Source organism: Onychostoma macrolepis, chromosome 02 (genome assembly GCF_012432095.1).
Source record: "Onychostoma macrolepis isolate SWU-2019 chromosome 02, ASM1243209v1, whole genome shotgun sequence".
NCBI lineage: Eukaryota > Metazoa > Chordata > Actinopteri > Cypriniformes > Cyprinidae > Onychostoma > Onychostoma macrolepis.
The window spans coordinates 31,685,982-31,704,146 of NC_081156.1; the positions used below are offsets into that span (position 1 = coordinate 31,685,982).

At 37.4% G+C, this 18,165-nt stretch overlaps 1 protein-coding gene across 1 annotated transcript; it reads left to right on the top strand.

Annotated features, from left to right (window-relative positions):
• Positions 1-4,688: 4,688 nt before the first annotated feature.
• On the top strand, positions 4,689-7,745 carry neurod6b (neuronal differentiation 6b). The gene is made up of 2 exons (XM_058754226.1): positions 4,689-4,807; positions 5,912-7,745. The coding sequence occupies exon 2, from the start codon at positions 5,917-5,919 to the stop codon at positions 6,859-6,861; it is 945 nt and encodes a 314-aa protein (XP_058610209.1). The 5' UTR covers positions 4,689-4,807; positions 5,912-5,916; the 3' UTR covers positions 6,862-7,745.
• Positions 7,746-18,165: the final 10,420 nt, after the last annotated feature.

Consider the following 18,165-nt stretch of genomic DNA (forward strand, 5'->3'; position numbering starts at 1 on the left):
TCCGTGACTGTTCTTGAATGGCCCAGCCAGAGCCCTGACTTAAACCCAATTGAGCATCTCTGGAGAGACCTAAAAATGGCTGTCCACCAACGTTTACCATCCAACCTGACAGAACTGGAGAGGATCTGCAAGGAGGAATGGCAGAGGATCCCCAAATCCAGGTGTGAAAAACTTGTTGCATCTTTCCCAAAAAGACTCATGGCTGTATTCGATCCAAAGAGTGCTTATAAATAATTATAAATAAGAGTGCTTTCATTCTTAATAAATGAAATCATAATTTAAAAACTGCATTTTGTATTTACTTGCATTATCTTTGTGTAATATTAAAATTAGTTTGATGATCTGAATCTTTTAATTGTGACATATGCAAAAAAAAAAAAAACAGGAAGGGGGTAAAAACCTTTTCACTGCACTATATATATATATATATATATATATATCACTTTTTTTTAAGATGAAAAGCCCCTGTTTTTCTTGTCATGTGGGTTAGAAACAACAACAGGGGAATAAATAACATAAGTATTAAGTATTACACACCTTGATAGAATAAGTATTCCTCTTTAAAGTACACCTGGAATGGCTCAGAGCGGATGCCAGAAATTAAATAAGGAATTCCAATGAATACAAACAATAGTGAGGATGTGAAATCTGATAAATAATGACAATTAAATAAGATTTAAAAATCCCATAAATGTTCCTTCTTAGTGATGTCACTTGATAAGTCAATGAATCTGAAGGAAAGATCACAGGAAGAACTTAAAACACCTTGAACAAGAAGACTGAAATCCAGCAGATGCACCTGTTATGATGTGATTCTCTGTGTAACGTCGTATTTTGATTGATCGTGTGTGTGTGCTGGAAATCAGGGTGCTTTTTGCATTTTGCAACACTGTAAAGGTGTGATTATGAAAAGTGAGGCGAGGGTGCGCCTGTCAGTAGTGTAGGTGTTAGTTAATGCCACTGCAAGAAACATCTGCGTAGAGAAAAGGGTCTATTTTTAAGAGGTTTACTCAAGGAAAGGTACTGCACACACATCTTTCTCTGACACATCCTCCTTTTTTCTGCCTGCGTAGCTTGTCTGTGCCACCGGCAGCTTCGGATCGGACCAGCAGTCAGAGTGTCACCTGTGATTCTGGCAGGCGGTTTGTCTCATCTCCGTCTCATTGTGAGAGTTCTAGCACCTTCATTAGCAACTCGGCTCGTCACACTGCCTTTAAACGCTGATAATGTGATAATTAAAACAGCTGACGAGCACGAGCTGTCATCGCTGTGGCAACAAAAAGCCTCATTTACAGGTGGAAGAATAGCAAAGCATCATCCAGGTTTGCCATCCGCCTCATAGCACACTATGATATAGCTGCTAAAAACCTGAGGAAAAATACTGGGTGGTACCATGATTGAATCAGATGGATATAGTATTTGATACACTATAGTTTTTAATGTTTGAAAGAAGTCTCTACTGCTTACCAATGCTGCATTTAAAATACCGTAAAAACTGTAATATTGTGAACTATTATTACAATTCAAAATATGCTGTTTTCTATTTGAATACATTTTAAAATGTAATTTATTCCTGTGATGCAAAGCTGAATTTTCAGCATTTTCAGTGTCACATGATCCTTCAGAAATCATTCTGATTTGCTGCTGAAGAAACATTTCTTATTATTATCAGTGTTGTGCTGCTTGGAAACTATGGTCATTTGTTTTAGAATCCTTTGATGTATAGAAAGTTTAAAAAGGAAAACATTTATTTGAAATAGAAATATTTTGTAGTATAAATGGCTTTACTGTCACCATTGATTGATTTAATGTGTCCTTGCTCATTAAAAGCATTATTTCTTTATAAAAAAGACTTGCTGACCTCATACTTTTGAACAGTAGTGTACCATGGTATTTCCATGGTGTCATCCAAAAAACATGGCACTATCATACTTTTCCAGCTAACAGGGAATGTTGTCAGAACGTTTTGGTAAGGTTCTCTCAAGGTTATGAACAAACATTCTTCCATTTACGTTAATAGAACGTTCATGCAAAGTTATCTGTTCTCTAATAATGTTTTCAAAACCTCATTGTTATTGGTATTTATTTATTTTTTCTAAAATGTTTTAGTTGGATTTTCATCTAATACTTTTAAAATGTTAATTGTTTTGGAATCTTTAGAGAACATTCAAAAGTAACATTCAACTAGTGTTTGCAAAATAATTAAAAAAAAAATTTAATGTGTCCTTACCTTTCACATAACCAAGAAAAATTCAAATGTAAAGAATACTGGACGTTTTAAACATTCCAAAAACATGCAGAACAAACGTTTTCATAACTTAATGAGAACGTTAGCAAAACATTCTAAGAACATATTTTTGTTAGCCGGGTTTTTGTTATTAAATTAGTCTGATTCAAATTAGCAAAAGACAGATCCGAATTCCACCTCGGCGTGTAACTGGACTCATGTTGAGCGTGTGTGAATCACTATAAGAGTATTAGGTGGCAGATAAATGCATTTCCCCTTCCTCTCTCCATCTCTTTCTTTCAACTACACAATGATTTATTACCTGAAAAGACCAGAGAACTAATTAGTGGAGTAATTAATTAATTTAAATTTGCATATTTGCATTTGCAATTAGTGCAGTCAACTGATTAGTCTGAAATGAGGAGTTTGACTCATCAGATGCTGGTGTGAAGTGGACCAGAACGTGCAGAATGCCAGCTGAGGCGTTTTGGGGGGCAGAGTGTGAGTGAACGTGTTTGTGTGTGTGTGTGTCCAAATGTTGGCATTTTGGGGACTGCCCTCTGCTGCACAGAGAAATACTTACTGGAAAAGTAGTAGCCTAGTTTGTCTGCTATATGATTTAAGGACGATGAAGCGTAAACTAAACACAGCTGCACTTCTAACAGTCTTCTCGCAAGACTGCACTACAGAGATTCATAGTTGTCATACACTGTGGGCCTAAACCACAGTAGCACTTAACACAACAATATCTAACACCAGCATAACCATGGTACTACCATGTTGGGAGGGTTATCTGTAGGAAAATATGCGTTATGTGCTTGGTACTCTTGAAAGTACAATGGAGTAAATACTATGGTAGATGTATGGTAATTATTCAGTGTCTCAGAATAGGGGAGACCAGGTCACTTTCAGTGAGCATTATCTTAGGAAGGTCTTTTTATATAAAGGTATAAAAAAAAAATACAATTGGACATTTCTACTATATTTTTCTACTACTATATTTAATAATATTTAATAATAATAATAATAATAAATATAAATAAATAAAACATAAATAATAATAATAATAATTATTATAATAATGATAATAATTATTAGTATTATTAGTATTATTTTTTAAAAATGATACAGTTTTCTGAATTGGCCCAATAGTGGGGCATGTTGTCACACACTGTTTGCCTATTAGGCTTCTCAAAAATAAAAAAAATAATTAATTAATTAATAGCAAAAAATAAACATTTAAAAATAATAAAACAAATATATATAAATAAATACATATACTGAATAAAAACATTAATTTTGAATGAATAATGTTTTCATACAGAATTTCGATAACATTTAGAACAATAAAATAATTATAAGAGACAATACATAAAATAGCAAAAAAAGAACCAAAGGTGTTATTTAAGAAAAAAAAAACATATTGTATGAAACCAATGAATTCATAACATTTAAAACACATGTGACAACTTGCCCCAATCTAACAAAGATAAAAAAGAAAACTTGTACTGAATTCATAACATTTTTAAACAGTAAAACAATTCTGAAAGACAAAGCAATACATTAAACAGCAAAAATAAAAAAATAAAAAAATAAATTAAAAAAAATAAATAAATAAATAAAATAAAAATAACTCAACAGTAACATTAAAAAAGAAGATAAAAATAATAAAATAAAAACACTGAATGAAGCCATAATTTTTGGCCAATAAATCTGTAACTTTTAAAACACACATGTTCTAGTACTGAGAACATAATTTAACATTTCATTTAAACCTGCCTTCATCATATGATTCTTGTCTCTCTGTTTTATTGTTCATTTGTTCACCCAATAAATATGGCCAACATATGAATTTTAATTTGGAAGACAGAATTTACATAAATGATCCAAATTGGACTATAGACTCAAAACCTTCTTGCAATATAGCCACTATATTGTTACCTATACCATCACTGTTAAGTGAGAGTTTGACTGAATATGCGAGACAGTACATCATAACAGAATTCATTCTTTGCTCAGTCTACCAACTGAATGCTCTTCAGCATGTATATGCACGCAGGCTGTTATTCATATGTAAGTGTGCAGAGATTTTATGTAATATCTGAGCATTTATTATCCATCAGACGACTCTATAACACGCATTCGTGAACTGATTTGCTCTTGCCTGCAGCATCCGTCGCCCTATAATCAAATACACGCTTCGCTTTAAAGTCTAAATCATTTAGCCGTCTCTACACTGCTATTGCCGCAGCAGAACTGGCATTAATCTCTCTTTTTTTTTAACTCTGAGTTTTTTGACGGTAAATGAGAGCCTCCCGGTGCCCATTACCGCGCGCACCAGATGATGAGAGCCGAATGAAGGTCCCGAGAGACCGCGTCACGTGACCAACAAAACGTCAGTGGCAGATGGCATGGGTACCAGCGCTGGTGCCTGGCATGGGTGTCATTTCTCTGAGAGAGAGAGAGAGAGAGAGAGAGAGAGATTAAAGGAATTCTTACAGCTTCACATCAAGCACATGGGAGGCAGCTCTGCGCGTCGCGAGGAATCCGAACATGCGAGCTGAACACTGAAAGAAACAGGTGAGCCATGGAAAGCCAGTCTGCTTTAGAGCATCAGTTTGGGCATGCATGTGTTGTTGTTGTTGTGTTTATTGTTATAAACAGTCACGCGCATAGCTCCAATCTTTTCTGCCGTACAAACAATGCACCTATGGCATGTTTTTGAGTTCGTCGTTGCTATTTTGTGTTTGTTGTCTGTGTAAGGAATAACATCGGCCAGTTTAACCAATTAGAAATGAGCTGCAGGACTGAAATCAATATACATGACCACCACCCTCCTGAGATGACAATAGAAACTGTAATGCGTTGTGTAAAATGCATTTACTTAACAAAAACTAATTTGAGTTGATTAATACAATTTCACGTATTTGATATGTTAATGGTTGTTAAAACCAAAATACGTGTCATCTGAATCAGCAGGTTCTCGTTTGATTTGATGTATAACATCCACATAAGATTTATGTAGGCTATATATGATTAAAAATAAAAACTAGAAGCATTATATATGACCAGACGGGGTATATTGTAACATTTTTTTCCAATGTACGTATATTAGCAACCTTCAGCGATTAAAAATGAACAGCACGTTCACAAACACGTGTTTTACAGTTTTTCTGCATGTTAACTTTTATTTATCAGTTTGGAATGCAAATGTTTACCATGTTAAATTACTGTTTAAAAGCATATTTTTTGAGGGATGATAATTTAGTTTGATTTCCACAAAATATAGTGGGATAGATTGTAAAAAATGGCAATCTTTTTTTTCTTTTTTTTTTCTTGCAACTTATTTACACAGTTTAGGGATACGTTTTAGATTTGTAAACTAATGTGTAAGTCTGAAACATTTTTACATGCAGGTCAGACCGACAGTCTCGTTTTGGTTTTATGAATTTCTTAAGATAAAAAAAAAAACAATAGCAGCTTAAAATGTCACATTATATAATTAATATCGTAGAGCAAAACGTTCAAGTCTCTTAAATTAATGCTAATTACAGACTTTCTTTAATCATAAATCCAAAGCGACTATTTGACAAAAAACAAACAAACAAACAAAAAAAACACGGGCTTCCGGGAAATTGACGTCATTGCAGCTTTATTTTGTTGTTAATTTTTGTCGTTATGCAGGGACGATGCTAACCGTACCATTTGAAGACCCAGACATGATGCGCAAGTCTCACATTGGTGCCACATTCACCCGTCTAGAGACACCCAACAGCGCCGAGCTCAAGGAGACAGAGGACGACAACACGGACAGGGAAGAAGAGGAGAGAGAGGAGGACGAGAACTGTGTCACGAAGAAGAAAGGTCCGCGTAAAAAGAAATTCTCCGACGGACACGGCGACCGTGTCAAGCTGCGCAGGAATGAAGCGAACGCGCGCGAGCGCAGCCGCATGCACGGCCTCAACGACGCGCTCGAGAGCCTGCGCAAAGTCGTGCCGTGCTACTCCAAGACGCAAAAACTCTCCAAGATCGAGACGCTGAGGCTGGCCAAGAATTACATATGGGCTCTATCTGAGACTCTGAGCGCGGGAAAGAAACCCGACCTGCTGGCGTTCGTGCAGACCCTGTGTAAGGGCTTGTCTCAGCCTACCACTAACTTGGTTGCCGGTTGCCTGCAGCTGAACGCCAGAAATTTCCTCACGGATCAAAACGGGGACGTGTCGTTCTCTGGCAGGCCTCAGTACGATTCTCTGTACTCGTATCCTAACGCGGAGATGGCCACGCCCACCGGCCTCAGCTCTGGGCCCCGAGACGGCGTCAAGCCGTTCCGACCGTACAACTATTACGCGTCCTATGAGTCCTACTACGACAGCGCCTCTCCAGAGAGCAGCAGCCCTCATTTTGACGGCCAAATGAGTCCCCCGATTAATTACAACGGGATTTTCTCGCTTAAAAAGCACGAGGACCAAGTCGAGTACAGTAAGAACTGCCATTATGGGATGAGATACTGTAACGTTCCCGGTCGGGGCTCCATGTACCGCGTTTCCCCAGACAGCCATTTTCCTTACGACTTACATCCCCGCAGCCAATCGTTCCAGAGCCAGGACGAATTAAATACGGGTTACCATAATTAAAAGCGAGCATAGGGGTTGGATGCCAGTTACACTAATCTGTTAATTAATTAGTGCTTGTTGCTGATTGTTTTCGTTTGATTTCGATACACGATATTGAAGAAAAAAAAAAAAAAAAAATCAGTTATAGTCAAATATATTATTTCAGACTGCATAGACTCTTAAAAATAAAGGGGCTTTAAAGGTTCTTCACAGCGATGCCATAGAAGAAGCATTTTTTTTGGTTCCACAAAGAACCATTCAGTCAAAGGTTATTTAAAGAACCATCTCTTTCTTACCTTTTTATAATCTGAAGAACCTTCTTTCGTCACAAAGAACCTTTTGTGAAACAGAAAGGTTCTTCAGAGGTTCCTCATGGAACCATTTAGACAAAAAAGGTTCTTCTGTGACATCGTGTGAAGCACCTTTATTTTTAGAGTGTGTGTTGCTCATGCATTGACGCGGGCTGTGGTGGGCCTATACAATCAATTGATAAAAAGAAGATGGAACTTAAATTCTAAGGCTTTTCAAACAACAATACTTGTCTCATATCCTGTGCAAATGGATTTATTTGTGTGTTACATGAAACACAAAATCACGATAGCAATAATGGATCTATGCAACGCAGTATGACAAATATATTACCGTGCAGACATGTAAATAGCCTTATTGTGTGAATTCTACTATTCGTTAGACTTCTGTGTCTTTGGACTCTAGATCTACTCACCATTCTGACTGATTCCGCGTAATGTCAACAATTAATAAGGAAACTATTGTGATTTTGCTATGTAAAATGTTTTTTCCCCCTATTTATTTGGTTTATTCTCTGAGGAGCGTCGGGTCTTGTGAATGATGTGAACTTGAGGAGCTCACTTCGATCAACTTGTCAAAATAAATCTTGAATGTGATCAACTGTGTTCATGCTCTTTCTTGAGGAAGTAAGCTGAAAGATGAACATTAATATTTGAAAATACTAGACATTAACGTACTAAATCAACAGATCAGTGAATAAAATGCTACGGCATCAGACTTTAATCTCGACATCTGTGTCCTGAAATATGAAATGTATTATTTATTATTAAGTTATCAGATTCGTATCTGATGACTGAGGTTATTTAATAAGACGAAATAAATGTAAAAAGTTTTAAAAACCATAAAACTTGGCTTATTCGAAATATTTCCGTGACCACACACGTTTGGTAAATCGTGAACTTTATATCAGCACTAAATAACTTCCATAAAATTCTCCAGAAACTGATAGGCTATATTTCAATACACTTGATATATTCTCCACAGCACAAATGAGTCTGACACCTGACAATCTGATCGAACATATATTGTTCGAAATGATTTTGTGAGAGTTAAGGAAAAAAAAAAAAAAAAAAACTTGAAATAATAAATATTCAATTAGCAATTGTTTGGATTTGACCTTATGTTTATTCATATTTGGATATAAGTGCTCCATTGGGGTTTCAGCATGAACATGTTGAATTCATTATGACCCTTTACAAGATTGTTAATAATGTATGTTATCCAAATAACGGGCTGTAATGTTTATTTAAATGATCATTATTATTATTAAATAAAACATCTAACGAATTTACACATTTACAGTTTATAGCCTAGTTTTTTTCTTTCTTTCTTTCTTTCTTTCTTTCTTTCTTTCTTTCTTTTCTTTCAGATCTACATTCAGATGTCGGATAACACGTCTCGGAGATGACAGTTGGAATATACTGATTTATAATTTAAATAACAGTTTTATATTTTTGGGTATATTTTAAGTACTTATTATATGGTTTTATTATGATTATGATTATTATTATTATGTATAGCCTGTTCCAAGTTTGCGTCGCAGATTGTAAAAAGAAAAGACGAAATTCGATCAAGGAAACGAGACTTTTGTGTTTTTCTTCTCATTATTTTTCTTCTTATCTTTCTTCTTCTTATCCTATGTTAATAACAACAACAACAACAATAAATGATTAAAACAATTTTTATTTTATTATTATTATTTTTTTTTTTTGAGAGAGAGTCAAACGAATAGTTGAGGTCGGACAGGACTGACTTCAGAGTTTGACCGGCTGTCAGTAAACGCCACACAAATCGGTATTTATAGGTGTCCGACGATTAAAATATTTATTAGATAAAATTATTTTTTCACATAAACAAACAAAGAAATCCAATATAAACACCATTCGTCTGAACCTGAGCCGCTGATAGCAGAAACATGTCTGTCTTATCTGTCCGTGTCTGAGTTTTACAGCCTTTTAAAGTTTCTCTATAGCCTACAGGTTAAAATTTACATACATTAAAATTATAACACGACGGTGTACACGTGAGTATTTAGGGGAAAAATATTTGTATTCAGTCAGGTAGGCTATAAAATAGGTTATACGCGGAAGTAGCGAAGATCACATTAAATGTAGGCTATAGCTAACTTAAACATCTTTTGTTTATTTGGATGTGAAATAAAATATAAAATGAAATAAAATTCATAAATAAAGCAAAATAAAATGCATAAATATTTATAAAATTGCAGTGAAGGTAAATGAAACGCCTGCCGGTTTTTGCTCTTCTATGACATCATCTCGTCCTGCTCTGTTGCTGTGAGTGTGAAAATGTGTCTCTGTGTTTGACATGTGAATCTCTGGAGCTGGAAACCTCCAGGCCAATGACACCATCCTTCCTCTCACACTCATCCTCTCCTTCAGTCAGCCTCTGACAGCTGCTCCCTGACAGGAGGAGTGTGTGTGTGTGTGTGTGTGTGTGTGTGTGAGAGAGAGAGAGAGAGAGAGAGAGAGAGGTCTGCAGGCAAACAGTCTCAGGGGTGAAGGTCTGAATGGCTGGCATGCATTTGCTCTCCTTTGACTGAGAGGTTAACCACGATTGTGCCCTCTTTCTCTCTCTCTCTCTCTCTCGCTCATGGAGTCTATAGAGGTAAAGTATAGAGCAGCATATGGCATATTCTGTGTGGGTGGCATAGCCAGGGGCGTCAGTCTGGCTTTTATATGGCCACAGTTTTCACATTCATATCTGTTCTTTATGAGTCCATGCGAACCATATTAAAATGCTATTCATAATGCATGCATTTATGCATATACATACACACAGACAATCAACTTACTCTAAGTGAATCAATTAACGAGTGGCTCATAATTGCACCCCATGGCTTAATTGTCAAGATGTCACAAGTAAATATGAATTGCATTTACAATACATTACAATGTACAGTATATGCCACAAATCATGAGGTGCAATGTAAGATAAGATTATTGGAGTATGTTTTACATGAAAATAATATTTCAGTTTTTCTACTTCAAAATTTCATTTTTAATTCAATGCATTATTTGCCATTTCTTTGTAATTGTTTGTGAAATTTACTAGCAATTTCTGAGTCAAAATTGTTTCTTCATCTAATTTTATAGAATCTAATTATATAGATATTATATATCTATAGATACTATATAGATAGATAGACAGACATTAAATTAAATACAAAAATTAATTTTAGCATGAAATGTGTTATTGTTATTGATTAAAATTTCTTTCTTTCTTTCTTTTTATCATTCCATGGCAATAACATAATTCATCTCTTCCGAAATCACTACAGAAGTCTTGGAAAAATTGATCAGTGAGGATGAAAACATTTGAGTTTGAGAAATTAATTTAAATTGTTTATTTGCTTCATTAATTAATTTATTGAATACAATAAAGAGAAGAGTTACAGAATTCCAGTCCTGATAAATAGCAATTATTTAAATGGACAAACAGTGTCTTGAATGGTTAAAGGGCACAATCCCTCTGAGTCTGGCATTGCCTAAAATAAATAGCCTGTTAGAAATAATCTGGGTGATTAAAAGTGAAAAATGCTCTGCCCCCACAATGGTGATTTACCACCTTAAACTTTGGCTGCAGAAGTGAATAATAATTCCCGAAGAGAGAGAGAGAGAGAGAGAGAGAGAGAGGGGGGAAAAAAAGGACAGCTCTAGTCACATCGTCAACCCTCCCTAAATTTCCAGCCTTCTCCGGGACACAGATGGCCTGGGACACAAAACTCTCCCTATTAAATTCCTAATAATCATTTCTCTTGTGGAATGGTGTGAGAGACTGGGGAGGGGAGGGGTGAGGCCGAGGGATCTGCTGTTTTAATTAGATGCTTTAAGGAGCAGAGGCGGTGTGGGAAGCAGTGCATTCTGGGAGTGATGGGTGCAGGGCTGCCATAAAATGACACCACAGCAGAAGCCAGGAGCTCATTTGCATGTCAGATTGGCATCGGATTGGCACGAGGCCTGGGCACAGGGAAACACTCCTGAACTCAGCAGTCAGAGGTCTGAAGAGGAGAGAAAGACAGCAATTATGTTCCGGGTGTGAGAGTCTGTTTGGAGAAAGGAGAACTAAAATTATGTAACAGAAATGCAGGATAGTAATGTTTTAAATGGCATACACATTTAGGGGACTCTGTAAACAGTCATTCCAAAACAAATGCTGTAATTACTGTGATATGCTTTGTGTCGTCATACAATGCCTACACAGATTTCCTGCTGCGGGTTTTCAAAGGATCGTTCAGATACGTGCTGTTGTCACAATGTTTGATACTTTTATTAATATTTAACATTTAAAATATACATTATATATTTATATAAATATAATATCACAAAAATACTAAATTAAAAAAATATTTATAAAATATGTTAAATAATAACATATATTTTTGCTTGAATGTAATAGATAAAATCACACTGGTATATATTCATAAAATCATACATGATTTTATTTTCAGAGTTTTTATTAAAATTATATATTTATTATGTACAATATACAATTTGTATAATTATATTAATACTACAAACACATATATTTCATATGTGTTTATATATAATACTACAAAGACATAGGCCTGCATCAAATATTACATATTTATCGAATATTATATACATTTATATATATATATTTTTAATAGGTAACATCTCACTGGCATACATTCTGACAAGAATTATGTATAGGCTAAAATAATTTTATTTTCTGTATGTTTAATTAAAATTGTATGTACACACACACACACACACACAATACATAAATATAAAATGTCTATTAATATTATACTAATAATTAACACTTTTATATTTTTAAATTTTATAGAATCATGTATATAGTGAGATTTTTTTTAAATACAATTTTTAAATAAAACAGACTTTCGTACAAGTCAGTTGTGTCTCTCTATTGATAATACCCCTGCTTCATAGTAAACTACCTGTTTGTATTTCAATAAAAAGTGTGATGGCATTTCTACAACTTTTAACTTTTCAGATATCCATACTGTATGAAGTTTCAGTTTCATAGGAATGAACATGATACAGTCATTGATTAAACATGTATGAGTTCCCGTCATTTATATAAATCATAAGTTTATTGGCGCCCCAGAAAGACTAATAAGAGACATATTTAACTTCCATTAGTAAAAAGTGATGACAGATCATTTATAAAAGCGTGGATCTTGCTGAGAGGCTCAAAGCTATTAAAGAGTTCATCTTGAAGAACTTCACATTCTGTTGAAATTTTGTCCAAAGTCGCGTTTCACTGCATAAGAGAATTCAGAACAGAAAGTGAATGTGTGAAAGGCTTTAACAGACCTGCATGCCTGAGGGACAGTGCAGCAGTTCATAGTGTGTTTTTCCTCTTCCTGCCGTCAGCAATTTGAAATAAAAGTGACTTTAAAGCCCAATCACAGAAAATAAGCCTACATTAAATGAACATTAAACTCAGCAGCTTTCTATGTGTCCATGTCTGTCTGTTTGTCTGTGAGCAAATGGGACATGATCCAACTGCCATTATCCAGAAACACACCTGCTGTTCACGACTGATACCAAAATCTAAAATAAATCAGGCCGTGGAGTTTATTGGAATATAAAATCTGAACTGCTCGAGTGTGAAGTTTCTGCCAGCATCGTAATCATCTTAGTTCATTAACTGTTCAAAATAATCCAAACGGCATGAGTTTTGCACAAGCAGGCCCACTTAGACTAGGCCTATACATTTATATATTTTAAAGAAAAAAGAAAAAAATAGGAAATAATGGATAGTTCTGGTTCTTGATTGGTCGAAGACTGCGTTTTATTTACGATAAAGCACAAATGGCTATCATTAAACAGGTAGCCGACTACCAAAACCCTTAAAGGAGACATATTATGCCCCTTTTTACAATATGTAATATAAGTCTCAGGTGGCCCCAGAATGTATCTGTGAAGTTTCATCTCAAAATACCCCGCAGATAATTTATTATATCATTTTGAAAATGCTTATTTTGAGTGGAAGCAGAAACACGCTGTATTACAGCATGTCTCTTTAAATGCAAATTAGCTGCTGCTCCCAACCCCCTTTTCCAGAATAGAGCTTTTACTTTTCTTTACTTTTACTTTTAGTCATTTAGCAGACGCTTTTATCCAAAGCGACTTACAAATAAGAAAAAGTAACTAAAACTAAAAGTTAAAACTCTATAAATACTATAGGCCTATATACACACACATTTAAGAAAATAAAGAAATTAAATAAAAATGACAAATGCATACAACATTTCAAAACTACACATTTAAATGAATACAAAAAATAAAGCCAAAAACAATTCAAAATACTAAAACAACAAAAGGTATGAGTATAACAATGATTCTAACATAACACTAAATCAAACACCAAAAAAAAAAAAAAACAACTACATGTGTATGTACAGCCACACACGTATACATATATATACACACACATACACATATACATATATATATATATATATATATATATATATATATATATATATATAAATAAATAAAATTCAATATATATATTATTTCATTTCCATTTAGTATGTTGAAGTACTAAAATAACTGAAATTAAATAAAACTAAAACATAATAAAAACCTATACAGACATAATAATAATAATAATAAAAAAACCAATAAAAATGACAACATTACTACAGCTGTAACTAAAACTAAAATAGATAACAAATACAAATTAGTTTAACTGCATTGGTAATCCTAAAAAATAACACTGAGCCAAACACACATGCTAAAAAAACAGCAACAACTTACTTACACATAGTAAGAAATGGTTATAAAAACTGAAACAGAAATTAAACTAGTAGGAAAGAGGAAAAATAAAAAGCGGTACTTATATCCTTTGCCGGTGTCCCTGTCCAGGGGAATCGCACGGTAGAGTCGATGTCCTGTTAATCACAACAAATGGCCAAGCAGGTGCCCGACACTGACAAGGGACGCGATATAGTATGAGTTCAAACGCGATTTCAACAAGGCTCCACAGTCCACACAGAGAGCTGAGCTGCGCCATTACAGCTGGTACCTGCTAAAAAACATCTGTTTTGGTTCCGATTATCATGTTTATCGCGCTGAAATCATGCGTTTTAAACCATATTAGTTTAAACTTCTGATATACGGTTTTCTGAGTGCACACATCCGAAGCACACAGACAGAAAGCGGCTGTCACAGGCATGTGAGTACTAAACTTAAGTTCTCATTCACACACAAGTTTACGTTAAAAACACACGAGTTACAAAAACAGTCTGTTATGTCTGTGAAGGTGAACAGCTGGGAAATAAAATCGCATGTTTATTTTAGATCTGTGTGGCAGCAGCATACAGTAAATAAATCAATAAATCCACTGCTCTCTTGTCTCCTCTGAGGATAGGACATAGTGTTCTGCAGTGTTGGGAAAAGTTACTTTTAAAAGTAATGCATTACAATATTGCTTTACTCCCTAAAAAAGTAGCTAATTACCTTACTTAGTTACTTTTTATGGAAAGTAATGCATTATGTTACTTTTGCATTACTTTTTAAATCTGGGCAGTACTTGCTTGTTTTTAATATAAAAAGTTTTATTTTTGGCAAATGTAAGAGTCCTTTCACAACAAAAGACTCAGGCCGAAGGAAAGTAAATTCATGTCTGTATGATAGAACGCAGAGAAAGTTAAACACTTTTCAGCAATAAAAAAAAAAGAACAAATATTATTTTGAGTAATTTTTGCTTATTAGTGTTACGAGGCGAATGAGAAATGAGACGTGTGGATCCATATGCAAGGCTTTAATTACAAAAGGTGAGGTAAAGAAACGGGCAAGGGTCAGATAACACAGGTAAATCACAGACAAGGCAAAGAATATTCCTAGGGCTAGGGTGGGTCTACGATCGGCTAACAATATCCAGAGGGCTTGACATGAGGGGTAATCCAATAACACAAGCAATAGTCCAGGTGAGGTGCAAACAGAGTCCGAAACAGCAGGCAAAGGGTTAATCCAAGATACACAGGCAGAAGATCAGGAAACAGACAACAAGGCAACACGAAATGACTAGACTTAGACTAGAACTGGAACTAGAAACTAGAACTGGAAACTTGGAATGGCTCTGTAGTGTAGCTATCGCTAGAAGAGTGATATACACTAAACAATACTCGGCGATCTGAAAGCGGAAGTCCAAGGCTTATAAAGCATGTCTGATGGGATTCAGCTGTGTGTGTGTAATCAGTGCAATGGATGATGGGAAATGTAGTCCAGGGTATGGTGTAACAGTCTGTGTAGTGTGAGAGTTCATGTGGTGAGCGGGTGACCTCTGGTGGTGAGTGAACAGAAGTTCATAGACCGGATTCGTGACATAGCCCACCCGGAACAGCGGAGGCGGAACAGGGGGAGGGACAGGTCCACATGGAAGAACTAGGATGACGCCGGCAAAACAGGAAGCCAGGGCGGGGCAGAGAACCAGGGTGGAACAGGGTACCAGGATGAAACTGACAGAGCAGGGAGCCAGGGCGGAACCAGTGGAGCAGAACACCACCAGTGGAGCAGAGATGGAGCAGAACACCACCAAGGGCAGGACAGAAGTCCACCAGGCTGGAGCAGACGGAACTGAAGACCACAGCAGGGACTGGGACCTAGGGAACACTGAGACACATGAGACAGGCAGAGCAGGAGCAGAAGACCACCAGAGCGGGGCAGAGGACCACCAGGCCGGAGCAGAAGACCATGGCAGGAATTGGGACCTAGGAAACACTGAGACACATGAGACAGACATAGCATTTATGGCCCCAAGGGCCGAAGCAGGGAACACAAAAAGGTCATCACTAGTTTCCCTGATGACAACTGAATGGGCAGACAGTTCATAAGCAGGCTCACTAACTGAAACTAGATGGGCAGAAAATTCATAAACCGGTTCATTAACATGGGACAGACAGATGGTTGAAATTAGACTTGGCATTGACAGAACCCAGATCAGCAGACAGTTAAAAGTCAGATTCAAAAGCTACATTTGTACAGAAAGATTGTTCGTAACCAGGTGCATCGACTGAAACTGGACTGGTAGATTTTTCAGTGAGGAAAATCATGGCATACAATTCACAGTCAGACTCATGGCTGAAACCGGACAGACAGACACCTGAGAATTGAACTTATTGACAGAAATGGGATAACCAAACTGCTCATACTCTGACTCCTTGGTTGAAACTGGACACACAGATAGCTCAGGATTAAACTCATTGACTGGAAGGGGACAGACAGATTGTTCACTAATGGTCTCTTTGGCAATGACAGGGTTAACAGGGCATACAGAAGGTTAATTTAAGGCTTCCATGGCAGTGATAGGTAGGGATAAGATTCCCTGAACGGCCCTTGTAGCCCCAACAAAACAGGTCAGGACGTTCACAGACCACATCCTTGGGTGTGACAGACAAGGTTGAGAGTTCAGAGGTAGCCTCCTCGGCTGGGTCGGGACAGGACAATAGTTCATAATTGGCCTCCATGGCCGGTTCAGAGCAAGACAAAAGTTCATAAGCGGCTTCCATAGCATGACAGGACAGGCAAAGAGCTCGCAGACGGTCTCCATAGCCGTGACAGGAAAGGACGAGGATTCACAGACGGCCTCCTTGGCCGGGACAGGACAGGAGGAGAGTTCATAAGTGGGTACCACTGACACCTCTAGAGGTTCTGCAGCAGATGCCGCAACTTCTGGAGGTTCTACAGTAGTACCATCAGGATACAGGGCGAGTTCAGCAACGGTTCCTTCGACCATGACATGCCAGGCTGAAAGTGTATTGCTGGGCGCCATCACTGAAGGAACTGATGCGAGCACCACCGCTTCGGGAGGTTCTGCAGCATGCACCACCACCCTTGGAGAAACTGCAGTGGGCGTCATCTCTTCGGGGAACACAGTAGCAAGCGCCACTACCTCAGGAGGTTCTGTCACCTCTGGAGACATCATAGTGGCCGCCGCCGCCTCTGGGAGTTCTGTGGTGGTGTATGCAGCCCAAATACACCAAAAAGCGATCCCCATCATGGGAAGCACTTCAGACAGGGCAATCAATTCAGGAACCGGAGGGCTAGAGTGAGTGGGTTTGGGGATACCAGCTGCACGTGCAGACACCAGCGGTGCATCCCGCACACTGGATACCAGACTGGGATACCGAAGGACTGACCTTGAATATCTGTGTGTGACAGACAGGAAGTGACGTGACTCTGGATGATCGGCTGTGACGTGACGTGACTCTGGATGATCGGCTGTGACGTGACGTGACGTGACGTGACTCATGAAGATCAACTGTGACTTGACTTGATTCATGAAGATCAGCGGTGTCTTGGCTTGACTCAGGATTGGCAGCTGTGACATAACGGGGCGCTGTTGTGTCCGCCATTTTGCGATCAGGCTCCGTTGTCGCCGCCATTTTGTGAGCGTGCTCTAGAGTTACACGAGTGAGTGAGGTGTCGCGTTCCTCCGCGACACCCACAGTGAACGCTGAACCAATAGTCCACAAAACATAATCCAAAAAATTACTCTGTGACGAACGAAGACCCTTTTGAACCACTCTTGACTTTAAATGCTGGTTAAGATCATCACATAAAAAGTCTATTAACATCACCCTCAAGTGATCATGTGCCCTGCTTGAGCGCTAGCAGCAGAATTGCGGCGTTCATACCTGGTCAGTGTTCCTTGGTAAAGCCGCTGGATCCTTGTTTGGCCGAGTATTCTGTTACGAGGCGAATGAGACGTGAAACGTGCATGAAATGACTAGACTTAGACTAGAATTGGAACTAGAAACTAGGACTGGAAACTTGGAATGACTCCGCAGTATACACAAGTTTTTGAGCCGTTTCCGCTCTACATCCTAAGCTCCTCCCGTCGATGCAATCCACTTCCGTTCTGGCGGGCTGGGCTTAGTTTCGCTAGCTAGCTCCGTTGTGCCGACAAAGCACTGATATCGCAGTGACAAAGAGGATGTAAACAATTAACGTTACAAAATGAAGAAAAGTGGTTCGGGAACGACGTGTGCGGTAGTTGGTT

Bases quoted from the DNA above. Each gene is read 5' to 3' on its own strand.
- neurod6b (XM_058754226.1), top strand. From the start codon at position 5,917: ATGCTAACCGTACCATTTGAAGACCCAGACATGATGCGCAAGTCTCAC.